Source organism: Mus caroli, unplaced genomic scaffold (assembly GCF_978045245.1).
Source record: "Mus caroli unplaced genomic scaffold, Mus_caroli_1 scaffold_2, whole genome shotgun sequence".
In the NCBI taxonomy this organism is placed as follows: Eukaryota; Metazoa; Chordata; class Mammalia; order Rodentia; family Muridae; genus Mus; species Mus caroli.
Genome location: NW_028227257.1, coordinates 154,814,927 through 154,840,734, shown reverse-complemented (window position 1 = coordinate 154,840,734; position 25,808 = coordinate 154,814,927). Strand labels below are relative to the sequence as shown.

The following is a 25,808-nucleotide window of genomic DNA, read 5'->3' as shown; positions in this document are numbered from 1 at the left end:
CGCACCGCGGCGGGGGCGGGGCGCGGGGGAGGCGCCCGCGGGCTGTTTAAAGGGACAGAGCGCCGACCGCGCGCGCGCGCGCGCACTCGTCGCCAGGTGGGCGCGGGAGAGGAAAGCATAGAGGGGTCTGGTAGGGAGATCCCGAGAGTTGCTGCGCTGTGCCTTCCGAGCACTTAGCGTCCAAGCCTGCACCGGGCACCGAAGGGGATGGGATCAGCGCCCGAACAGGGGTAGGACCTGGGGCACTGAGTCCCAACCTCTTAATTCCCCGCGGCCGCGCTTGCACCCACCAGTTTTGAATGGCAAATCGCGTGACTGAGCAGCCTTAGGTTAAGTACCACCGGGCTCTGGTGCCTGCTGCCCACCGACTTACAGCCATGTGGAGGAGGCTCTTGCAATATAGAGGCCCAGTGGGATCCAGGCATCTGACAGTGTCTCCAGACATGGTCAACAGTACTCTCTGTTTGCTCAAGGCTATGCTCTCATGGACAGAGATCTGGTTTTAATACAAGTGCTTAGAAATAAAACCGGCCACACACCTCAAAGTACCCAAGAGTCCCCTTGGTTGCCCTCCCAACCTGAGTCCCACTGTGTGCTCAGGCACCAGTGCCTTTTGAGAGCCACAGCCATCTTGGCCCTATGCCACACAAGGGTACTTGCAGAAAAAATAAGAATGACACCAGGAAAGAGGTCATGAGCAAGGTCACTGGGGAGGAAGCTCATCAAGTGAACACGAGTTGACCCCCCCTCCCCCAAGACTTTAGCTGCTGGCTAAGGTCATTACTAGGCATTAGCTTGTCGGAGCATCTCAGAGCCTCGCTTTTTTGTCCATGCTTTGGTCATAACTGACTGTTGGCCTAAACTTGACTTCAGCACTGCTTCTAGAAAACACCTCCTACGACCCAAACCCCACCCCAACACACACAATCTATCTCATTCCCCTGCCAGCCCACCAGGAAAACAGGTATGGAACTTCAATCCTGGGCTTTCCCCAGAACCCCACTTAGATCTAAATTTGGTCCCAGGTCCAAAAGCCCACCCCCGCACTGTCAGCCTATTGAGGACTGTCTGTCCGAGGGAAGCTGAGAAAAGGCGGCGAGATGCTGGAGACCCTCAACCACACATGGTTGAGTTAGAAGTCACTTGGGCATGGGGATGTGGCAATGAGCAAGGGCAGTTATGCATACTGCCACCTGCTCTACACAGGAGAGTGGGAGCAAGGCTTCGAGCAAACCTGGGGCCCAGGCAGGAGATGGTGACCACAGAGGATTCCTTCAGGCTCCTAACTTTAAATACCAGCCCCAGTGCCTTTACTCCCAGCACTTGGGAGGCAGAGGCAGGCGGTTGTCTGTGAGTTTGAGGCCAACCTGGTCTACACAGTGAGCTCCAGGACAACCAGAGATACATAAGAAAGACCCTGTCTGTCAAACAAACAAACAACCCAACAAAACAAAAAACCACCAGAGGCTCTCCGTGAGACACAAGTGACCAGGGCTAGGTCACTGTGTATAAAAGGGATCCATAGGTGGAGGTGGTTGCCAGGAGCCCCTCCCATACCCTAGTGAGCACCTTTCAGTGCACATGTTTGGTTCATCCTTTGCATTTGTAAAAGTTACTGTTAATGAAACATTTTGGCAAAGCTAAAATCCAGGGTTTCCTAGTGTGCTGAATAGGAACACTGCTCCCAGTCCTAAAACTATTTTTGGTTTGTTTGTTTGTTAGTTTTTTCAAGACAGAGTTTCTCTGTGTAGCCCTGGTTGTCCTGTTTCACTGTGTAGACCAGACTGGCCTCAAACTCTCAGAACTGCACTTGCCTCTACCTCCTGAGTGCTGGGATTAAAGGCGTGCGCCACTACTGCCCAGCAAAAACACTTTTTTTTTAAAAAATGAGTGTTAAGTTTGAGGCCAGCCTGGTCTACAAAGTGAGTTCCAGGACAGCCAGGGCTACACAGAGAAACCCTATCTCAAAAAAACTAAAATAAATAAATAAATAAATAAATAAAATAAAATGAGTGTTAGATTTTAAACCTGAGACAAATGGCTGAAGTGACTATTTAATATATCAGAGTGAACCTGGCTTCCAGCTTCCCCCAGCATCTGTCAGTCTTGGAATGTCCAGGACTAGGATAAGATACGTTTCCTTCAAGGCCTGTGCTTCCCCCACCCATGATGTTACTCAATAAATACCTGCATTCCACCTTCAGCACTATAACACCTGGTGGCTTCATCAACAGGACTTCCTGTCACCCCAGATACAAGCTGCCATTTTCCACCAGTTCTGGGACTCTTCCTGCCCCAGTACCTTTGTTCCTGCTGTCATAAGAATTAGCTATTCGAAAGAAAAAAAAAAGAATTAGCTATTCCACGGGGCAGTGGTGGCGCACGCCTTTAATCCTAGCACTTGGGAGGCAGAGGCAGGTGGATTTTTGAGTTCGAGGCCAGCCTGGTCTACAGAGTGAGTTCCAGGACAGTCAGGGCTATACAGAGAAACCCTGTCTCGAACCTCCCCCTGAAAAAAGAATGTATATAGAGACCTGGGTCAAGTGCTAAGACTAAAGGCATATGCTACAGTAGCCCAGGTTTGCCTTGAATTTGCTATGTCGTTGAAAAGGATCTTGACTTGTGATTCTCCTGCTTTCACAGCTTAAGAGTTTAGGCATGCTTGTAACCAGGTCCACTACTTGTCTCTTCATTGTATTTGGAGATGGGTAGCTAGGCAGAGACAAGTGAATTCAAGGCTGGCCTAGTCTACACAGTGAGTTCAGGTCATCCAGGCAAATATAGTGAAGACCCATCTCAAAACACGCATGCACAAAGGCACACACATGCTTGCACATAATCCAAGAAAAACAAAGGAAACTTATTCAATATGTCTACATTAGGAAGAGGGCAAACAAAGGGGCCAGTGAGTCCCAACAATGTCTTCAGGGTTCTGACAGGTTCAGGATTAAACAGAGGGCTAAAAAGAGTTCAGCATTCCTGGCCAGCTTGTGTTCCTGCTCTAGTTTCTGCTCTGGTGTGTCCTACAAGTTGGTCTGATAAGCTATTACATTGTTAATGTGTCCACTGCCTTTTGAACCTAGGGTTTCACACATGCTATGCAAATACTCTACCACTGACCTAGGGCTCTGTTCCCAGCCCTAATGTGTTCATTTTGAAGGTCAGTATCTTTACCTAGGAGGAAAGTCTGTCCTGTGAGGCCTTGGAAGCCAAGAGGATTCCACAGGGAAAGACTAAGGGTGACAATTTATATCTATTGCCTTCAGCCAAATAAAGCAGACAATGGAAGGCAGATATGCCAGGCTCCATCCTGCTTTTGGTTACTTTGTGGGCCCAAGCAAGGTTTTTAGCACAAGTTCACCTCCTCCTTGTTTGCAAGTGTCTGGAGTGGCACTGTCTGGCCTTGAACTCACTGTGTAGTCTAAGATGCCCTGGAACTTCTGGCCCTGCTCCTTCTCCTTTCAAGTGTCCCATCACAGGTCAGGTGTGTACCACCATACCAGGATTATTTTGGTGCTGGAGGTCAAACCCAATCTTTTTACATGCCAGACAAGCATCCTGTTAACTAAGCCACACCTTTAGCCCCTAAAATGTCCATTTCCCCTCTGCCTCTCCTCTATCTTCTTGAGAGAGTTGAGCATGTCCTCTTGTGCCGAATCTTTCTCTGATTCGTCACTTTATCTGCCACACAATTAGACAGCTCTTTTAAACACAGGTACTTCTTTCCACAAATTAACTTTTATCTTCATTGTTTGAGATTAAATGTGTGTACTAGAGCAGGTGTGTCTGTGTATTCCAGCCAGAGGGATTAAAGGTGTGTGCAAAGGGCTGAGCCACACCACAGCTAGAAATCATTTGTTTTGTGTTTTTTTTTTCAGTAAGTAAAACAATCTTTTTTTTGTTTTGTTTTTCGAGACAGGGTTTTTCTGTATAGCCCTGGCTGTCCTGGAACTCACTTTGTAGACCAGGCTGGCCTCGAACTCAGAAATCCGCCTGCCTCTGCCTCCCCAGTGCTGGGATTAAAGGCGTGCGCCACCACTGCCCGGCTAAGTAAAACAATCTTGAGGTTTACAGTTTGATCAAACATCTTGTAACAAGCTCCTTATGGTCTTCTGTCTCAGCAGGGAAGATAGACCCTCGAATGGAGTGTATCAGCAAGTTTTGAGTACAGCAGACGTGTTGGTACGGTACCTATATTCTGTCCTCAGCTGCATAAGTAGGTAGGTATGCTGCATACCTATGACGCCACCACTTGAGAGATATAGAGAGTAGGACCAGGAGTTCAAGGTCATCCTCAGTGTCATAGTGAGTTCAACACACGGGACACGTGTCGCACTGCTAGTCCTGGAAGCTTCTTGCTTGCATACACTCTTATCTAGGCCTAGAATGTTTTCAGCCTCTGAGACTTACTGCTGAATAATAAGGCAGACAAAGTGAGGTTTCACATCACCCTCAATGCAGCAGCTGAAATGAAAAAAAAAAAAAAAAGGAAACAATCAAAAAGTCAGGGCTAATGAGAATATGGGGAATTTAGAATCCTGTGCATGGCTGTAGAAATGTGGCCAGGCAGGGCCAGAGAAGTTACATGGCAGGGTTGGAGAGATGGCTCAGTGGTTAAGAACATTTTATTCTTGCAGAGGACTTGGGTTCAGTTCTCAGCACCCACATGGTGATTCACAGACATCCTTACCTGGCTCCAGTTCTAGGGCTTTCTTCTGCCTCTGTGGGCACTGTGTGCACATACACACACGCACTTATACACATAAAAACAATACACCATTCTAAAAAAGAAATCCCCTGGCAGAGCCCCCCCCCCCGCCCCCCACTCGATGACCAGCAATACCTCCTCTGAGTCAGCACCCCAAAACACATGAAAGGGAAGGCTTGAGGTGGGTAGCAGTGGCTGAGAACTTACCTAGCATAGGGTCTATCCTGTGAGCCTCTGCTCCAGTGAGCTCTCCGGAATCCTCAGGTCCAGCGAGACAAAAGGCGAAGGTGACCTTGGAGGAGGGACAGGGCCGCCAGGGTTTAAATGGAGATACTTTCTACAGGGATGGGCTCTGGTGACAATGGCTCATTTCGTACTCTGAAACCATTGAGATGGTGCAGTCCATGTTGGATCTCACTATCATCCCAAAGTGCCCTGCCGGTACCAAGAAAAAGGACAGGAGTGGAGCACTTCCATCCCCCACTGCTGAGGTGGGCCTGGAGAAAGCTCCGAGAGCTGCCTTATGCTGTGGCCTGCTCCAGCAAGCCATGCCCTTCCTACCCTGTATGAGCAAGGGTGTTGGAAAGGACTGCTTACAGCAGCTGTCCCTGTCTCCCCAGGGCAGAGGTTTCTTCTTGTATCTCTATCTATCTATCTATCTATCTATCTATCTATCTATCTATCTAACTATCTATCTATTTATTTTTGACACCATCTCTGTATGTAGCCCTGGCCGTTTTGGAACTTGCTATGTAGTTCAGGCTGCCTCAGACTCACAGAGACCCACCTACCTCTGCCTCCTGAGTAGTGGACTAACGGTGTGAGCCACCATATCCAGCTTGGTGTCATCTCTTGATTACAGGTTGGAGGATGGACAGGCCATGCACATCCCACTTTCCTGGGCAGCACGCATTCCTTTTTACCCTTTTCACTTCTCAGGCCAGGACAGAGTCTCCCTCAAGTCCTGCTTCATTGGCTTAGGTTTGTAAGTTTGCTTCAGAAAAACCAGAGATGCCAGAGTCTTGAGAAGGCAGTGTCAGAGTTAGCTAGCCAACCCAAGCCTGCCTGTATCTTGTTTCATCTCATGGACTTGGCATCTTTTCATGTACCCTCAGCCTCACTGAAGGCTGAGCCAGGGTGGGCATCATAGGCCTGGTGCTCCAGTACTTGCAAGCCTGGATGCCTGTGATCTGGCTGCATGGTGGAGCAGGTGAAGAGCAGAATATGCCCATTGCTCACTCTCCAGTCAGGTTCATCTAGCCTCAAACTTCTCCATCTCCACTTTCTGTAATAAAGCTATGCAGGATAAACCTTTGTTTAGCAGCTGCATGCAGCTGGATGCTGAAATAAAAAGGTGAACTTGTTCACCTGTCCCGGCTCCTAAGAAGGCCTCACATGGGCAGCCTCTGTGTTCCTGTGGCCACCACTGGACTCGAGCTGAATTCACAAGCCTGAGTCACAGCATCAGCCAGCCAGGGGAGTTGAACTGCATCTCTGTGTTGGTTTAGGCACATACATTTAGGGTTGTGATGAAAGCTGACAAGATTCATCATAGTCTCAGACAGGCTGACATGGGGGCTGGTCCTGAATGCTGGAGCCCTGTTCTAAAGTGATTGGAATAAGAATGGCCTCCACAGGCTCATAGATTTGAATGCTTAGTTAGCAGAGAGTAGCACTTCTTAGAAGGATTAGGAGGTGTGGCTTTGCTGAGGGAGGTGTGGCCTTGTTGGGGGAGGTGTGGCCTGGTTGGGGGAGGTGTGGCCTGGTTGGGGGAGGTGTGGCCTGGTTGGGGGAGGTGTGGCCTTGTTGGAGGAACTGTGTCACTGGGGGTTGACTTGGAAGTATCAGAAGCTCAAGCCAGGCCCAGTGGCTGTCTCTTCCTGGTGCCTGCAGGTTGGATACAGAACTGTATCCAACTGGATAAACTGTCTCCAGCAGTTTATCAGTTTGCATGTTGCCTGCCATTGATGACAATAACAACTTCTGAAATCGTAAGCAATGTTCAATGAAATGCTTTCTGTTTATAAGAGTTGCTGTGGTCATGGTGTCTCTTCACAGCAACCGAACACTGCCTAAGGCTCCTTCCATATCCCACGAGTGTGCTTCCCCCCACCACTGAGCCCTCCATGTAGATGCTCACTGAGTCCCTGTCTAACAAAGAACAGGACCCACATCCCAGTCCAGATCCTGAAGGCTATGACCAGGAGACACAGGTGGGCTCCTCCTCCTCCTCCTCCTCCTCCTCCTCCTCCTCCTCTGCGTGTGCATCTCTCTTTAGGACAGGGGCATGTGTGGGCTCCTAGCCAAGAGTGCTTGGATTCCTTCTGCAGGAGAAAACTGGGTGAGTATTTTGGTTTCTTGTCATTGCTGCAGAGCCTGTGACTCCCTCTGCTCAGGAATTAGGGCAGGACGGTTTTGGTTTCTGAATGCCTCCCCTCCATTTAAATTGGATGCTCTAATCTCCTTCCTCTTTTGTCCTAAATTTCCCTTAGTGCAGCTGCTTCACAGCTGTTGCCTCCTGCTCTGGAGAAGGCTGAGGGTCGAACTGGTTGCAGGGCTCATCTCCCAGGAGGGCCAACAGAGCCCCAGATATATCCTACCCAGTGGGTATGGCAAAGGGGTCACTTGTTCCCTTTGCTGGCCATAATAGGTAAGAGCTGGGCATATTGTTTACAGAAAGAAGTCCAGGCTAGGCCAGCAGCTAGGCTGACACAGTCATTTAGTAAGTGAGCACTGATGGCCTGCCATGTGCCAGGCCTGGGGACGTGAGAGAAAACAATTCATTCATTTGCTTGTTCATTCATTTAACAATTGGCCACTGAGTTCAAGGCCAGTGCTCAGAGATCAGTTCTGACTCCTCAAGACTCTGGCCCACAGGATGCAGCCCTAAGAGCTTCGAAGGCTCAGGAACACATCTGTGCTGTGCCATTCCTCTGGTCTTCCCAGCCGAGCCTGGTATCCGAGGACTGTCAAAGGAAAGTGGGGGCAGCAGGGTGGATCTGAGATCTTATCCAGGCCGCCACAGAATGGGGCTGCAGGGATCTGGGAGAGTCTTCTGCCCACTGAGGGTGCTCCTAACACCGTTTCCCTTCACCATGGAAGGGCTGCAGCCTGAAGCCTTGGTCCTGCCTCATGTTTCCTCCCTTTATTCCACTGGCCCTGGAGGAGATGGCATCTAAGTGTGCTATGGCATGAGAACACCACCTGTCTACCATCTTGTTTCCGGCAGGACTGTGGGAGCAGGGCAGAGACAGCCATCTGGGCTTCTTCTAGCCATGAAAACATCTAGAAGAACCTGCATACTCACTGCTCACACTGACACACCTCAGAACTAACAAACACTCAACAGGTACATGCCTGGCTGCTGGCAGGGATGGGAGTGGGCTAGAAGTGTCAGCCTAGGCTGCAGCTGCTGTGGCTGGTGCTACCAGAAAGGATGGTGTCCAGGGTGCCCTGTGTATTACAGAGCCAGGAAAACAGACAGGGTTATCACAGCACAATTCAAAAAACACACAAATAATTCATCTTGCTATGATGTCATAGTGCTGTAAATAATGAATTTTCACTAATGCCAGACTTCCTCACCCCACAAGCAGGCAGTGTGGGCAGAGCAAAGCCTGCAACAGTGGGAACTGCAAGAAACAAACATGGAACTTCCATACTAGTCTTGTTTAAATAACAACTGTGTTTCCTACAGAGGCAAAAAGGGAAGCCAAATTGGCTGTGCCCACTAGATGGACCTGGAAACCCATGTGCCTTCTGGCTGTCAGTTGCCTGGCCATGGGTATGAAGTTCCAGGTCCAAACAGGCAGGCTGAAATCCCTGGGGCTGTCTGAAAGACTAGCTCAGGCTGCCCAGGACATCAGGCTGTACCCTGCTCAGGAGCTCTGATGCCTCTCTTATCTTCCTGGGGTGATCCTTGGCTGCAAACCCAAGTGTATGAGTACACGAAGTTCACCACTCACCACAGCACCCACTCCAAAGACGGAGTGAGGGTCACCCAGGCTGAGGGTGACCACAGGGCAGGATGCTATCAGCTTGTCCAGGGGGTCGAGGGGCCTTAGTAGTGGCAGGGTGCACAACCAGCCACACTCCTGATGGCACTCCCTCCATATAGCACCAGCTACCTGGCAGGTCCCATCTCTTGGTGCCACCACGAGTGCCACTACCAAAAGCCTGGACTTGATTGATCTCTGTATGAATATTCATGCAGCATCCAGTAGGCTGTCATTAATATTCCAAGAATGAGAAAAGAATACCTGTCCTCATTTAATGAGTTAGGAGGGAGGTCAACCTGCAGCTCATGACTACTGCATCTACCTATGACTTCCAAGTTTGACAAGATGTCCACCCTGCCCTCACTCCCACCCCCATCCCACCCTATGACTGATGACCCCTCAAAGTTCCCGCCTACCTTACTGGCCATTGCCCTCCTGAGCAATCCGGCTCTCTCCTTCAGCTTCTGGCCAGCCTCACCCCACCCTTTTTTTCTAGCTTCCTCTGTAGCTCCAGCCCAAAGCCATGGCTCTCTCCCATCCTGCTCAAAAACGCTTACCTACACCCATGGTCCCATTGTAACAAAATACCAATGGCTGTGCACCGACTCAGCAAGTTTGTTTTTAGGCCCCATGTTCTCAAGTAGGCGACACAGCCTTGCCCCTAGACCTGGTCAGTGGCTCCCACAGGCTCCCCTGTCCTGCCCAGGGTCCACAGTTAGAGACAACCCCAGCCTGGAGTAACATCAGAAATAAGCTAGACCTCCAGGGAAGAGGGTAACTGCTTCATTCTCTGCTGTTCCTGTTGATAGAGAAGCCCCCCACCCCCACCCCAAGGCCCCGTGCTCTAGAGGTCTTGGGCTGGCTCAGGGCCAGCAGTTTAGCTATAACCCCTGTCCTGGGAGATTGTCACAATTGGCCCCACCAGAGATAGATGAGAACTCGGTCCCAGACTTCGGCTTCTGGGAGACTGGTCGTATCTGGGGGAGTAGCTGCTTGTTTCTTTGGGATGAGATTTCCTAGGGCTGACAGTACCAGAGTCCTCAAAGCACAGCTCAGCAGCGCTGCACCCTGTGCCTCCCCCTGGGTCTATGGCACACTCCTATGGCTGCTCTTCTGCCGGGAGACTAGAAAAGCAGTGAGGGGGTGGGGTGGGGTAGCTGGCCTGGCTGGGAAGGGTCACCTGGCAGCCTGTGCCCTTCAGTCTTCCACCCCACCCCCAGGCTCAGTGAGGGCCACACAACTCTGCCTGAGGCCCCATGTGACACAGCTGCCAACAGGCCTGGGCAAGCAGCCTGGTGAGGTGGGGGAGGGGCACTGGGCCCCAGATCGCTGAATCAGCTTGCTCTCGGCAAGGCTGCTGCTGGGGGGCAGCTCCCTCTTTTGGAAATTGTTGAGGAGGCAAGTCAGAATGCCGGGATTTCCGGAAAATCTCCCCTGCTTGCTTCAGCCTGGGACTGCGGCTTCCTGGGAGCTAGTGTCTCTAGAGGAGGGAAGATTTCCTAGGAGGGCCGGGCAGAAGGGGACCCTTCTTTCTAAACCAGTCCAAAAACCGAGAAGAGAAAGGCACCCTCCTGCTGTGGATCTAGCACGTTTTTTGTCCCCAGAAAACGCTGAATCAGCATGTGCAGGCGCCGCTGGCTCCCTCCCTTCCCCCTCACACGCTGGCAAGGACTGAGCCTTCCCAAGGTCAGGGGACATCAATAACCGCAGCTGAGTCTGTGGCGGCGCAGGTCTGTGCTCTGGGGTTGCCCCTACCATCTTTGGAAGTAGGGACCATCTGGCTCTCTTCCTCACACTACACTGGGAAGGTCACAGGTCCTGTGTTTGTTTGGGTCTCCATCAGGGACTGCAGAAGCTGCTACTTGGTACAGGGGCAGCAAACGGGTGTTCAGAGGCACTAGTTCATCCCAAGCCTGGGGCCCTGAAGCACCTACCTTCTCATCTCTAGAAAACCCTAGCCACTAACCGCTGGACCGGCACCCTTATCACTAGCCCTCTGCAGGCTCCTTAGCTCCAATCCCATTTGTGACTGATGGAGAAAAAAAATTATATATATATTTATATATATATTCTCCCCAGGGTTGTAGGTAACAGTGTCCCTATCCCTACACCTCACAGGGCACAGATAGACCCTGAATCGTGGACAGACAGCACTGGCTTTAGGCTCTCTTTCCATCTGTGCTTCCCACACCTGGCTGAACTTGCCTTCTCCAGTCTGCTCACCTCCACTCCTTCCTTCTTGGCCCTAGATCCCAGCCATCTTGCCTAAGGACTAGTCCCAGGTCTTCATGGCACAGTCACCACTCCTTAGATGCCCCTTTCTTGTGGTGGTGGTGGTGGTGGTAGTGAAGTGTAGACCCATCCCCCAGGAAGACCCAGAACCCAGCTCCTGTCTCTCAAATTAACATCTAGCTGCCCCTGTCTCTCACCCCCCCCCTCCCTAAGTGCTCTTACTGGGTCCCCTGAGCCAGCTCTAGCTGGGCAGTTCTGCAAACCTCAGGACAGTCCTAGCAGGCAGCTGGATTTCTGTCCCTCCCTCCTCCCTCCCATCCACTGGGTAGCAGGCAGCCTCTTGCCTACCCTTTTTCACAAAGTCAGTTCACAAGGCTAGCCTAAAAGCTGTCCCTGTCCCTTTTTCTACCTCATGGGCTTCAAGGGCCTGGGGTACAGCAGCTGACCAAATGAGCGGCTTTATGACTGTTGATCCGGTTTCATATCCAGCCATTGAGGACTTGTGTCTGCAGATCCATCCTGTATGTGCCCAGGTCTTCATTACCTCCCCTGCCCTTGACTTCCCCTGCCCTGCTCTGCCCTGCAGCAGGCAGCTCATTCCCATTTTTATACTCTTATGTGCTGCCTTAATAAACAAATCTGCTTGAAACAAGCATTTTAGCAGAATGCCCCAGCCTGGGGAGTAGTTCTAAAGTGTCTCTCTAACCTGCAGAGACACAGTTCCTACTGGTGTTTCTTGAGCTATGCAATGGATGGCTTCAAAATGCTGCCTTTTCTAGGACCTAGATCACTGCCTGGCTTACATGTGTGTCACCGAGGGCAATCACCAGCCTTCCTTAGACAGGCGGCAGCCCTAGGTACAACTCAAAATGTCACCGAGAGCCACAAGGCCAACATACTCAAAAACAGTGCTAATGTCCAGATAATGTGGCCCAGAAACCCAGTCCTGCTGGTCAGAGAAGCCAGGAGTTGCTTCATAACCTCCAAGTCCCAGAAGGGCTCTTGGCTATCAGGAGGAGCTGGTTCAACCAGGGTCTTCCAAGGCCTGGTGACACCGCTAGGGAGCCATAGCTTCCAGAGCGTGGAACAGGTCAGCACCCTTAGTGCACAGGCTCCTGACCCTCAGCTACCTTGGATGTGAGCAGCTTGCTCTCCACAGCCATGTTCTTTGTACTCAGTGGCCTCTCAGTCTGGAGGCCCCACAGGACAGTTAGGGTGGCATCTACTCAAACAAGGTGTTAGATCTTGATTTCTTGTTCTTCCCAGGCAAGGGACAATGAGAAACACTTCAGGTCTTGGGAAGTCAATTGCCTATTGCATGTTCAGCTCTGGGTTTTATCCCCACTACTGTAAAATGAACCAAGCAACCAACCCACCACTTCAGACCCATAGAAAACAAAGCAGGTCTAGGGAAATTCCTGGAAAGTTCCGTTGTCCCCTCAGGCATGAAGAGTGGCTTAGAAAGCTATGGGTTGCTGTCACTGTATAACCACCCTCACCATGCCTATCTGCTACTGAGCCCAGCTTTGGGTTCTTGGATAAGTGTGCCTTTGCAGCCATCCCAGGGCTATCCCTCAGCATGGCTTTCCTTGGGCCAAGAGGCCCATCTATACCAAACCTCAGCCCTGCTCTATGAAGCTACCCCCCCCCCATCACCCCCTTTTCCTCAGGTCCTGAGCTGTCTGGGTCAAAGAATTTTGCAGTTTACTCTTACCACAAACTAGAACTTGGGTGGGGGCCTGCTGTACACTCCTTTAATTCCAAGAGGCAGAGGCAGATGGATCGTTATGAATTTGAGGCCAGCCTGGTCTGTACAACCTAGTCACATAGTGAAACCCTATTCCAAAAACTCAGGCTGGAGGGGTGGCTCATTAGTCAAGAGCACTGACTATTCTTCCAGAGGACCTTGGGTTGGTTCCTAGCACCACATGGTAGCATACATCTATGTCTCCAGTTCTAAAGTGATGTTGTCTTCTGGCCTTTGTGGGCATCAAGTCACACATGGCACACATACATGCAGGAAAAACACACATTCAAAACAAAAATAAGCAATCTTTTTAAATACACACACACAGAGAGACTCAACACACCTCAAGCTGAATATGGCGACTCATGCTGGTAATCACAGCATTTGAGAGTTTGAAGCCAGCCTGAACAAGTTAGTGAGACCTTACCTCCTACCTCAAAAATCCCTGTAACAGAGCAGGAGAGATGGTGCAACAATTAAGAACACTGGCTGCTTTTACAGAGGATCTCCACTTCACATGGTGGCTCACAACTGTCTATCCTAGTCCCACAGTCTCTTAATACTTTCTTCTGGCCTCCATGGGTGTCTGGCACGCAAAAGGTGCACAGACATACATGCAGGCCAAACACCCATACATGTGAAATAGAATTAGAAAAGAAACCCCCCAGTAACACAATCTACAAACACACCTAGAAAGGAAACCCGGCTTCCTGTCCCGCCCAGCATTGGACATTGTGTATTCAAGTGTGCATGGCACTTTCAAGCTGTTCCTGTCCTTCCTGGAGAGCACCAGAAACCAAGCCCTCACCTTTATTGACCAACTCGATTCTAGGCCCTTGGCAGACCACCTGACTATGGAACCACTGGTTTTAAGACTTCAACACTCAGCATTAAAATTGACTGTTTTCAGAACTATGACACTATAGATGACGTCCTTTGGAAAGGACAAGATTTCTGACTTTGCAGAGATGCCAGCACTGTCCCCTTGTCACACTTGCCCAACATGTGTGAGGCCCCAGCACAGGAAAACGTAAGCAATCACTCCATCAGCACATTAAAAAAATAGGTTTAATGCAGGTGATTCATCTCATAAAGAATTTAACAGGCACTCAGGACACTAGGCAGCTGGGTGTGCACTGAGTGACAAGGTCCCATCATTCCCTCCACCACCAGCCCTGACACACCCACCATCACCCAGCAAAATGGGGCTTCAGGCCACTCTGAGATACATGAGCTAATTAACAAAGAACAATGTTGCTTTGGGGGGAAGAGTGGGGTTTAGTGCAAACAATTCTCTGCAGCAAGCGAGCAGCAGCAGGGTCCACTGGGAAGGCACCTCATCTGCTATCCTGGGAGGCAGACAGACTTCCTCCATGAGCCCTCTTGCTAGATCAATGACGACAGCTGGCTACAAGTTAAAGAGCTAGGTCAATAGTCCTACATCTTTGCTTTCCCTGTTTGGTTTTCTTGGCAGGGTAGGGTTAAAGGGGCCACTCCCATGCCCAGGGTGTGGGGTGACAATTGGGGGTGAAGCATGTAGTAGCAGGATATGCTCAATAACCTGCACCCAGAGTTACTGCTCAAACCACTTCATTTGCCACCTAGGCCCTTGTCACCAGTGACAGCCATATTCCCACCCCTGATAGAGGCCAAAGGTGGTCAGGTACTCCATCTCTATCTCACAAACCAGGCCTAACAGCATGTGGGGAAGGTGTAGCTAGCACATCCAGGCTGCCCACATGACTGGTAAAAACCACTGAGGGGGGACAGTCGGTTTATTTCCGTTTTCTACAGATCTGGCCAAGACTCTGGGAGGCTGCTGGAGACTGTAAAAACCCTCAGAGACTGTAAAAACTCCCGAGGTTAAGCGCAAGTGTTTTTCTAGGCCCTTTTAGTTTGCAGAGTTCCAGCATGGCTTGACACACAGACCTGCCCAGGGGTGGACCAGCCCCTGCTCTGGAGTTCAAGCCTTGGGGCCTGTGCTCCCTTGTACCAGGGTCTAGCCAATGCCATATATGCTTATGCTGTTCTGCTAAACTGCACCTATGCAAACCAAGGTGACTCTGAGGCCTGACTTGGGGTTCAAGACTGACATGGCCACTTGTGACAGCAGAGAGTGGTCCATGGGCTCAAAGAGGGCGCAGTTAGTGGCAGTAGTGTGTCTGCTTGTATAGCCAGGTGGGTCCCTGAGGACAGCCAGGAGTAGGGCACATAAAGGGGCTGTGCAGCCCAAAGGCACCCCTTTGTGTCCCACTGGGTGGGCCTGATGTTGGTGAGAATGTCACACAGAAGGTCTCAAGGTGGAGAAAAGACAGACAGGCTACCCACTGGACAACCTGAAAACACACAGGCAACTCAAGGCAAGAGGCTAAGGGGGACAGCACATCTGGGAACGTGCACAGCAAGGACAGCGCAGAAGCCAACAGCAAGACTGTGTGCTGTTCCCATTACAGAGTAGTCTCAGCCCTTTTCTCCCCTCAATGGGAGTGTGTGCTTCAGGCCTTACCTCCAGGATGGGGCAAAAAAAAAAAAAAAAAAAAAAAAAGCCCCTATCAGTCCCACCCTCCAAGAGAGAAGCTAGGTATGGCACAATCAGGAGCCCCATGGAAGGTGGGCCCTCACATGTCCACAAAGACCATGAAGCACCAGCCCAGCCCCCCAACCAGCAGCATGGTCACATGGATGCCGTAGATAAGCAGCTCGTTCATGAGGCGGAAGTCCACGCGCCTGCGTCCCAGCAGCAGCAGCAGCACTGACAGCTTGAGCTGGAAGCGCAGCAGCACGCGGACACCCAGGTACTGCAGGCAGAAGAGCGCGGCCAGCGCGCCCCAAAGGGCCGCTGTGAAGAGGCTGCAGCTGAAGTAGAGCAGGAAGCGTATAAAGCCGTAGAGCCAGCGGGTCTTGACATACACATCGAAGTTGTTGTACTTGGTGCGAGCCAGGTGAGAGGTTCTCAGCGGTCCGCAGGCTGCGTGCAAGCAGGTGGTGTGCGGGCCGTGGAAGGAGCGCACCCGCCGCGGGATGGGCATGACCGGCATTGGGCCTGGGCGGCAGTGCTGTTTTGCAGTGGCGGTGCAGTGTCCGGATGGCCAGCATAGGTGTCATCAGCGTCTAGGAGCCCTCAGCTGAGCCTTGGGGGAGGTGCTGGCCTGCAGAGAGAAATACAGAGAGTGCCAGGTGAGAGCTCAAGGGTGTCCCTGTTAGTAAATCAGTTGCATCCCAAGGATGCACTTATGACTCTTTTCATGAGTCCTCAGCCTGTGCAGGCCAATGGTTAACATTCTATCTCCCAGTGCTGGGAGAGGAAAGCAACAGTAACTATGCCCCTCAGCAGCTGCCGGCTAGGAGAGGGTCCCCTCTAGGACTGCTAGGGATAAAACGGGGTAGTGCTTAGTAGTGCTCTAGCTAAGCTCACTCCTTCGTTTCTTGAAGACCCACTCATTCCGCTACTGGTTGCCCAGTACTCCCCATTACTTCCATAGTGACTTATAACAGTCCCCTTCAAGGACACTCCATGCAGAATCACAAGAGGACTGGGATGAAGGTACAGTGTCCACATAGCAAGCCCCTAAGTTTACTTGCTGGGCTTGAACTTTGGCATTATTTTGGCAGGTTACCACCTCACCTCCCACTGCTCTTGCTCCGTAAATTGAGGCACCAAGACCTCTTCCCTGGGGCTGCCTGTACACAACAAAAGCATTACTGGCTTGTCTAGGCTGGACATAGTGTCAGAGTTCTCCAAACTGGGACACAGAGAGGAGAAATGACGTGTGGTTTCCTTGTTTCAGCAAGCAAATGTCATTCGCAGCAGCCTATGTTAATTTGCATATGGGAAAAAAAAACCCACTAAATTTCAAACTATGGGACACTAGAGACCAAAAGTTGGTAACAGGACAGGGCAACATCGCCAACAGGCTTTTGCGACTTCCACTCCATCGGCTTCCGTCACCGCCGCAGGTCCTGAGCAAATGGCCGCCAGCGCAGCTGCGGCCGAGGCGCAGTGCGAGGGAACCTGTCCCGAGCCGGGGAGGCTTAGCTATGTTTTACCCAGCTAGACAGGGCAATGGCCTCATTCAGGCGTGTCACTGGACACCGCACAGGAGGGGGATGCGTTCTGCAGCAGGTGTACTCGGGTGGAGGTGCACGCCATGGGGCGGCCCGGCACCGGGCACGCGTCTCTGAGCACGGGACCCCAGAGCAGGACATCCAGCTCTCCAAGGCCCGCTAACTCGGCGCGTGGTGACACGACCCTCACTAGCCGTAGGCTACGCGCGACCCCGGCCCTCAGCCCGGGTTCTCTGCGGGCGCCACTTCCGGTGTCGGGGCGCCGTTGCCGTGGAGACGGCCCTTAGGTCGGTGGCCGGTCCCCGCCCGTCCTCGGCGGCTCACCCCGTGCCCTCTCCGTGGCGGTGCCGGTGTCCGGAACCATGCGGCGGGCCGACGGTGCTGGGGACCGGGCCTGCAGTTGAGCTTGTGCCCCGGGGGTGCGACGCCAGGGCGGGCACATGCCGCCGAGGACGGGGTCGCTTCGCGCGGCCCTTCAGTTGCCCCCGGCTGGCTCTGGCCCGGAGGGGAGGGCGCGCCCGGGCCGGGCCCGAGGCGTTTGTCCCAGCGTGGGAGCCGTAGTGTTGTCCCTCGGCGGCCACCGTAGCGCGGTCTTCACGCCCCCTCTGCCCACGACGACACGGTGAAGCCTCGCAGCGCCCACCGCGGGCCCGCGCGGAGCATCCAGGAATTCCTCATTATCCGAGGACGCGCGCTAGCGTGCGCGCGCGCCGTGAGCCGACCGTGACGTCATTGGCCCGCGGCCTCAGCCGGAGCGTGAGCCTTGCTCTCCCGCGCAGGCGCAGATGGGAGAGCTAAGGGTGCGGAGGCTGGTCCTCTCCGTGTTAGTGCGCGTGCGCGAGTGTGGGAGGGGCTTTCTGGCTGTGGTGTGAGCTCCTTGTCTCCTTTCTGGTGGTGCGGTGGAGCTTTTCCTGTGTGCCAACGCGCGCCGCTGGCACCCAGAGAGCAGTGACGGTTGCAGATGAAGCGATCTCGTGCTTTAGGGGTACTCGCTGTAGAGCACAAGGATCCTGGAAGCGCCAAAAGAAAGAGTTAAGCTGGTGTGTCACCGGCCTAAATGACCTTGCCAGGTTCCTGCAAGCAGGTGTCGTAGGTTTCAGTTAAAAGTTGATGTGTGCGTTTGTTGCTAGGATGTGGAGAGAAGGTTGGGTCAGGCCATCATCCCATGATGGACCGGAAAGTAGCCTTACAGCCTTACATTGACCCTCCTGCTTACCCAGGCGTCAAATGCAGGCTCCCCAGGGAAGAGAAGCAGACCCTTTGCAGGAAAGGGGAACCTAGGGCTGGCTGCAAGGCACCTTTGTACTACACAGGGAACACTTGGAAGCCCCAGCCCACGCAAGGCCAAGAGCAGCTACAGGCAGTGGCATGTGCACATCCTGCCAGTACAGCCCACTAATGAATGAATAGATGTAAAAATAAGTGAATGTGCCACATGTCATTATACTTTTAATCACAGCACTCAAGAGGCAGAGGCAGGCAGATCTCTGTAAGTTCTATGCTAGCCAGGTCTTCTTGGTGAGAGTATGTCAAACACATCTTGGGTCAGTGAGATGGCTTGTGGGTAAAGGCACTTGCCACCAAATTGACAATCCTTGGTAACCACATAAAAAAGGTGAAAATTGATGCCCTCCTGTTGCCCTCTGACTTTCATACACACACACACACACACACACCATGCACACACAAGTAATGCTTACAATAAGTCTAAGTCAACTGGATCCCCTGGACTATGTGACCCTGTCTCAAAACAATAAGAAGCATTCCCTCCCCTGGCCTGAGTTTCTGTCACCCTGGAGTGATGATCTTCTGTTTTCTTGATCATCCCCTCCTTTAGGTCCCCCCCTTGGTTCCGTCCCTACTAGAGACATCCAGTTTCTCTACTTTTTCTGTCCCTCTGTCCCTTTCCACTTGTTCAGCCCTGTTGCTCCTGTAAGAGCCCTCCGAGTCCTCTACACCTCTGACTTTGAGGCTCTCTCGCTCTGAGGTTGGGCAGGTAGCTGCTGCTGCTGACTGCTCTTGGCCTCTAATGGCGGACCACTGAACAGGGACTGAAAGCACTCTGAACGTCTCACTAAAGGAGGCTTCCTGTGATCTCTACTCTCTTGCTTTCTGTTAGTTCTTGGAAGTGTTGGGTACTACCACCCACAAACTGATTCCAGAATGACCCAGACCACAGCAGGGTCGTCCCCAAGGATAGGATCCAATCTCAGTTGTTCTGTTTGCTATAGGCCAGTCCTGCCATAGAAAGTCTACCTGAAGTCTGTCTGTCAGCTTCCACCCTGCTATCTGCTCTGGGCTTCTCTGTGGGCAAGCGCTGGACAGTGGCCTGGCGCCACCTGCTGGGACTGTGCACGGCATGTCCCAGACTCTTAAAGACCTACAGAAATTAGAGGAAGTTATAGTCCAAACCCAGGCATGGGGCCCATGGGACTGAGGCCATCTCATTTGTGTCTGTGGCTGCTTTGGTGCCATCTTTACAGAACAGTCAGAGCTGGGTAGTATCAGGACCCAGTGGTCTTCTTGCTGTCTGCACTGCCTGAGAGTGGATGCAACCCTCACTTGAAATAATGTTTTCCTGTCAGGCAGTGGTGGCGCACGCCTTTAATCCCAGCACTTGGGAGGCAGAGGCAGGCAGATTTCTGAGTTCGAGGCCAGCCTGGGCTACACACACACACAAAGAAAGAAAGAAAGGCTGTTTTCCTCACTTTGAGCTTCTCTCCTCTGTGCTGAGTGAGGAAACAGGCCATTTGAATCCATATAAAGCACTTCAAGGACACCAGCTCAGCCTCCCTTTCACTGACAAGGTGAGAGATTTTTCTTAAGTTTACTTGCTATGTGGCATGTGGTCCTTCCACATCATCTTCACCTCAGATGCCAGCTGTTGCAGGTGTCACTTGTTAACTCTGCACACACTAGCCACTGTTTACTGGTGGCTTAGTCCTTCCTGGTCCTTGGTGACAGAATTTCAACCTGAGACAGCGATAGTTCTTGATAAAATCCCCTGGTCTCTTGTATCCCTGACACAATTACTTCTTTACCCCAGGATTCCAAGACGGGTGCCCTTCTCAGGCTGTCGTCATGGTAGAAATGACAGATGTTTGCCAGGCGGTGGTGGTGCACTCCTTTAATCTCAGCACTCTGGAGGCAGGGGCAAGTGGATCTCTGAGTTCAAGGCCAGCCTGGTCTACAGGGTGAGTTCTAGGATAGCCAGAGCTACATAAACACTGTCTTGAAAAAACAAAAACAAAAAAAGAAAGCCGGGCGTGGTGGCACACGCCTTTAATCCCAGCAGAGGCAGGCGGATTTCTGAGTTCGAGGCCAGCCTGGTCTACAAAAGTGAGTTCCAGGACAGCCAGAGCTATACAGAGAAACCCTGTCTCGAAAAGCCAAAAAAAAAAAAAAAAAAAAAAAAAAAAAAACCAAAAAAAAAACCAAAAAAGAAATGGCGCTGGGTAGGGTGCCTGCTCTGTGTCCCAGCCACCAGTTCCAGCTAGGAGTAAAGGCCCAGCCTCCCCGGGTCTCAATCCCCTTGTCTGTAAAGTGAGGAAGCAGTACGTAGGCCCTCAGAAAGTTGTGGACCTAGCTTTGCTGGTCCAGCTAAGCTGGCAGAAGATGGCCTGGCCCACAGCAAGGCACAGCTCTTCCTGCTGCTCCAGAGGCAGCATTCAGGTAGCCCTGTATGGTCCCTTCCGTGAGGACAACACTTCATATTGCCCAGAGCTCACTGAGTGACTTAGGAGGCCAGGTCACAGAGCTCATTGTGGTACCCTCCCTGCCCTCACGGATTTCTCCCAGGAACTGGAGGGATGGCATAACAGCTGACAGTTGCCACCTTGAGCCCTGTAGGGAGAAACTGAAGGCCTCTGGCCAGCAGCCAATGCCAGCTTGCTGTCTGTAGTGAGATGATGACCCAGAAACACTGCCAACCTAGAAGCACTGCAAGTCCCTTCACCAGCAGACAGCTCAAGGCATCCTTTCTGCAACCTGCAGAAGTTCCTGGCTTGTAGAACCGAGAGGGAGAGAATACCCTTGAGTTGAATTATGTTCTGCACATCTGTATGTTGACATCCTAACCCTAAGGGTGTCAGCATGTAACTATTCGGAGACGGAGGCCTTGAAAGAGGTCAGTACTGTAAAGTGGAGTCTCTATGGTGATAGGTCCTAATCCAGGATGACTGGAGATCATGATACAGACAAACATGCATGTGTGCACACACAGGAGGGATGCCGTGAAGGCTGGGATGGGAGGCAATGGATACCTGTTGGGTAAACTGGCTCTCTCTAGGTGAAATTAGTCCGTTCCCCACCCCTCCTCCTCTTTTTTTTTTTTAATTTATTTTTTATTTTGGTGGTGCTAAGGGTTCAGCCAGGATTAAGCATACTAGGCTATTTGTATTTCAGTGACGTCCACCACTTTCTGTGTGATGTCACTGACCTCAGGCAAGGATCATCCTGAGCTTATAGGCCACACAGGCCAATACAGTCCACAAGACACACTGGGCCACCCTTGTTTCCCCGGGTTAAGGGAGGGCATGTGGTCCCAACACCCTCTGTCCCTCATCATTCAAAGTCCTCCCACACTGCCTGAGCCACTGCCCTGTACCTTAGTCATCCTGTGAGTTTTATTGCTTCTGCCTACCCAGAGTCTTAAGTGAGAGGCTTCTGGGCTGCCTCTGCTTCCTGCTCCGCTCTGGTGTAAACATGCACGGGACGAACTCGCTCCTGTCTGTGGCTGTTTGGTGCCATTCTAACAGCATTCACTAACAGCATTCAGAGCTGGGGACCTGTGTCAGGAACCCAGTGGCCCTCTTGCTGTCCGCACCATTTGAGAGCAGATGCAGTCGTCCTTTGAAACAAGTGTCTTTCTCACTTTGAGCTTCTCTCTTCTGTGATTTGAGTGAGGAAATAGGCCACATTAATATTTTTTTAATTTTTTTTTTGATTTATTTATTTATTATATGTAAGTACACTGTAGCTGTCCTCAGATACTCCAGAAGAGGGCATCGGATTTCGTTACGGATGGTTGTGAGCCACCATGTGGTTGCTGGGACTTGAACTCAGGACCTTCGGAAGAGCAGTCAGCACTCTTAACCACTGAGCCATCTCGCCAGCCCCACATTAATCTTTATAAACTACTTCAAGGATAACAGCTTAGCCTCCATTTTACTGACAAGGAGAGGGGCTTGACTCCAAAATGCAGGAGGACCCACCCCTGTGGGTGTTTGCTTTGTACCACGCCCCCTTTTACATGCATGCCTTGTGAAGGGACATTCAAAACAGAGGCTGGACGGTGATAGGCCCAGGGGCCTTGAGATGCATTAACCCACCCAGGTCCCATGCCTCTGGAGGCTTTGTGAGAGGCACAAGAAACCACTAGGACCATGATTACAGGGCCACACTGGTCTGAAGTGTCCCCCGCCCTCTCACAGGTGCAGTGTTTCACTTTCCTGAGTCTGAGTTGGCGGCCCTTGCAGTAACTTAATAATTTAATGGCAGAGAAACCCGTAGTCAAGGCCTAAGGCAGAATAAATACTCAGTAAACATTGCCAAAAGACAAGGGGGGAGATGCTCCTTGGGCTGTGCAGGTAGGAAGACCCCAGCACAGGAAGACAGAGGCACCATGTTTGCCTCAAGGCCAGAGGCCCTTAGTCAGCATGCCCTACCTAGCCCTCCACCTCAACAAGGTCAGAGAAGCTGGGTTCAAGCTTAGTCTTCCTCGGGTTCTAGTCTTGTGCTAATTTCACTGGAAACTTACCTGGACCACTGGTTTCCTGTCAACAGCAGTAAGGATTTGTGGCCATTCTTATCTTTGCTCTGGAGCGAGGGTGACCTGCTCGGCTCGCATTAAGATATAGTTTATGGTATGCAAAAGACAAACACAGGCAGTTATATGTCACGTGTTCCAATATAAATACTAACTTGTACTTTTTTCAAAACTTTTAATGACTTGTATCCAGTCCGGAAGATTTATAGGGCAAAGGGGATGGCTCAAAATGTCACTTTAAACATATTTGTCACTTTGGCAACAGCACCAAAAAAAAAAAAATCTGGAAGATACTGCACTCAGAAATAAATCATAAATGGATGCATCTTAAAAGAGGTTTATTTTGGTCGTTAATGGTTGATAGGCCCCCCAGTGCAGGATTTAAAGTTAAATTATGCAAAATCAAAAACAAACCTTATAATACTTAATCAACCATGCATAAAACTGTCAGGCCCAAATAAATTCTCTCAATTAACTTGCTTCAGATTGTGATTGCATTCGCTAATTTAATCAGCCCCAGAGTGATGTGGAGGCTAGGCAAAGATGAATTCCTGTGAACACACCTTAAGGGGCCAGGCAGGGCCCCAAACTGAGGCAGTAGCCCTGCGGCCATGGGGACCATGGAGAACAGCATGATATATCTAATTGCTCTGTTTATTTATTTGTCATACTGGGGGTGGAACCCAGGACCTCCTTGGGAGGCTGCTCCTACTTGTACCTCCTATGAAGAAGGCAGACCTAGCCTGGGGAATGATCATCTCCTCTGTCTGGAGTCAGAGAAGTGAAGAGTGGGTGTCCTCCATTCTGACCCCTGTCCTCTCGCTTGACTCTGAGCTCCTGACCTTCTCCTGTAGGGCCTCACTGGAAGCCCCCCCACCCCCACCCCCATCACTCATCCCTCACTTGAGAACTGAAGTGTACTTGGAGAAGTTTCATTTCCCAAGTACAGCTTGTGTCTTCTGTGGGCTGGGCAGAGATGGACACTGTGCTGTGCCCTGCAACCGGGCCTGAGGAGAGGATTTGGCATGTACACTGTGGGAACAGAGCCAACACAGAGGCATACCGTGTCCATACTGAACTCTAACCATCTGGTGCTGCAGACTATGACCACATCTAAGAGGTCTCTGAATCCAAGCAGACTGCAAGAGCAGTCCAGACCTGTACAGTGTGTATATTCCACAAACATGGCCGATGTCATACAGGCCTCGTGTTGCTTTTTGTAAAATATAATGAACTGAATTAATCAGAAGCAAGTGTGTGAGTTAGGGAGGAGAGAGAGACACACAGAGATAAAGAAAGGAAGATACAGAAAGATGCAGAGGTAGAGACGCTGAAAGAGAGAGGGGGAAATGTTTGTTTTCATCAGTCCCAGAGTGATGTGGAGGCTAGGCAAAGATGAATTCCTGTGAACGCACCCTAAGTGGGGCCAGGCAGGGCCCCAAACTGAGGCAGTAGCCCTGTGGCCATTGGGACCATGGAGAACAGCATGATATATATATCTAATTGCTTTCTTTCTTTCTCTCTTTCTTTCTTTCTCTCTCTCTCTCTCTCTCTCTCTCTTTTCTTTTTCTTTCTTTGCCATACTGGGGATGGTACCCCCAGTGAGCCTAGGGGAGGGGACGGTTCCACCTTGTCCCCTCCCCTACATTTTAGTGTGAGGTATTTGGATCCCTCAGAAGGGACCCATTGCTCTTGTTCCTCCAGTCACCCTGGGGCCCTGGAGCGAATGAAGCCTCAGCCCAGGCCTGGGTGTGAACACTTTATTCTTTTTATTTCGCAGAATAGGGAAGATGGCGAGGACCTGAGTCTGCATTCTGCTGTGTTTCCCACCTGGCCAGGTAGAATGAACATTTCTCGTGTCTGTGAACCCCTTTACAAATCAACAGCTATCATATTCAGCACGCCCCACCCTCTCACTCCCATCCTTCTTTGGTAGTGAAACAAGCGAGCCGGTGCCAGGTTTTTGTAATTATAAATAATGCCACAGTGAACATCCTCATAATCAATCTGTGGGCATTCACGCTTCCAACAAGTCCCTTGGGATGTGTTGACCTCTGTGACTAACTTTTCAAGCATCTGGACACCAGACACCAGACAGGCATTCTGCTTCATTGGCTGCACGGAAAGATCCCTGCCCACTTTCAGCACGGGACGGCAAGGGTGGGGTCCTCTGTAATACCCGTGCTTTCCCTGGGAAAGACTTCCTCTCTGGCAAACTAACCAGCCACTGGCTGCTTAAGGGAATTGGCCTCAAGCAGCCATCTTCATAGCAAGCAGTGCTATTTGAGGAGCATCCAGTGAGGCCTGAAGTGCTGGTCACCCTAGGGCTCGAGAGTCTCTGGGGCGGAGCCTGAGGCTTCCTGGCAGCTGCTAAACAGGAATGGGTTGGGGTGGAGTAGGCTACGGAGTCAGTGCACTAAGGAGCTGAGCTCTGTGGCTGCTGGTAGTGGAGACTGCAACATACTGCAATTGCAGTAGGCTGGTGCAGGGGCATGCAGGCTGGTGCAGGGGCGTGCAGGAATGGGGCATCCCAGCCAGTCCTGTTAGTACCAGGCATTCCTGACTCTCAGAATCTCTGGACAAATTTGTTGGAAACAAACTGGAATGAGAACTTGACTGGAGAACCAGGTTTCAGGTGACATTCTCAAACCCTGGGACAAGTGGAGACCCCGGGGAGGTGAATTCTGGAGACTACCCTGGTGTCCTGCTCTTGGGGTCCTTGGCTGGACTCAGAGCAGATTTGGCACAGGCATCAGGTGGAGCTGTCAGGCAGAACCCAGGCTGGTCTCAGCATTTCCAACACGGATGCTCTTTCTCTTTCAGAGGTCAGCGGATGGCTGTCCCCAGCGCCCAGTGCCCTAGCATCTGTCTGTTCTCCCTCCAGAAGGTTCTTGTCTGCCTACTCACACCAAGGTCAGAGCTGAGGACTCCAGCTCCTTATAATCACCCCATTCAGACAATCTTGTTTCCTTATCTTTTTAGATAATTATTCATGTGTCTGTCTATGAATCACTGTGATAGTATGAGAATGAAGGTGTCCTCCAGGGCCAGAAAAGGATGTCAGACCCTAAAGCTGGAGTTGCAGGAAGTTCTGAGCCATCTGATGTAGGTGCTGAGAACTAACTCTGGTCCTCTGGAAGAGCAATAAGTACTCTTTTTTTTTTCATTTTTTTATTAGATATTTTCTTCATTTACATTTCAAATGCTATCCCGAAGGTCTCCTATACCCTCCCTCAACCCTGCTCCCCTACCTACCCACTTCCACTTCTTAGCCCTGGCGTTCCCCTGTAC

The 25,808-nt window shown here is 51.3% G+C and overlaps 1 protein-coding gene and 1 long non-coding RNA gene across 3 annotated transcripts; one reads left to right on the top strand and one right to left on the bottom strand.

The window, feature by feature from the left end:
* Positions 1-13,734: 13,734 nt before the first annotated feature.
* Tmem250 (transmembrane protein 250) lies at positions 13,735-17,544 on the bottom strand. 2 transcript variants are annotated; one of them, XM_021156693.3, is made up of 2 exons: positions 17,075-17,544; positions 13,735-15,834 (listed from the first exon to the last, which is right to left on the bottom strand). In XM_021156693.3, the coding sequence occupies exon 2, from the start codon at positions 15,721-15,723 to the stop codon at positions 15,304-15,306; it is 420 nt and encodes a 139-aa protein (XP_021012352.1). In that variant the 5' UTR covers positions 15,724-15,834; positions 17,075-17,544; the 3' UTR covers positions 13,735-15,303. The 2 variants fall into 2 exon arrangements, with proteins under 2 accessions (XP_021012352.1, XP_021012353.1); XM_021156694.3 differs by lacking the exon at positions 17,075-17,544 and adding an exon at positions 16,733-17,066.
* A 3,056-nt stretch (positions 17,545-20,600) lies between these two features.
* LOC110308701 (uncharacterized) lies at positions 20,601-25,575 on the top strand. Its single transcript, XR_002379602.3, has 3 exons — positions 20,601-20,876; positions 24,298-24,355; positions 25,341-25,575. It is a non-coding gene; the product is annotated as an uncharacterized LOC110308701 (long non-coding RNA).
* The last annotated feature ends 233 nt before the right edge of the window (positions 25,576-25,808 follow it).

What these genes read in the sequence shown, in the direction of transcription:
- Tmem250 (XM_021156693.3), bottom strand. Translation starts at nt 15,723, where the DNA reads ATGCCGGTCATGCCCATCCCGCGGCGGGTGCGCTCCTTCCACGGCCCG.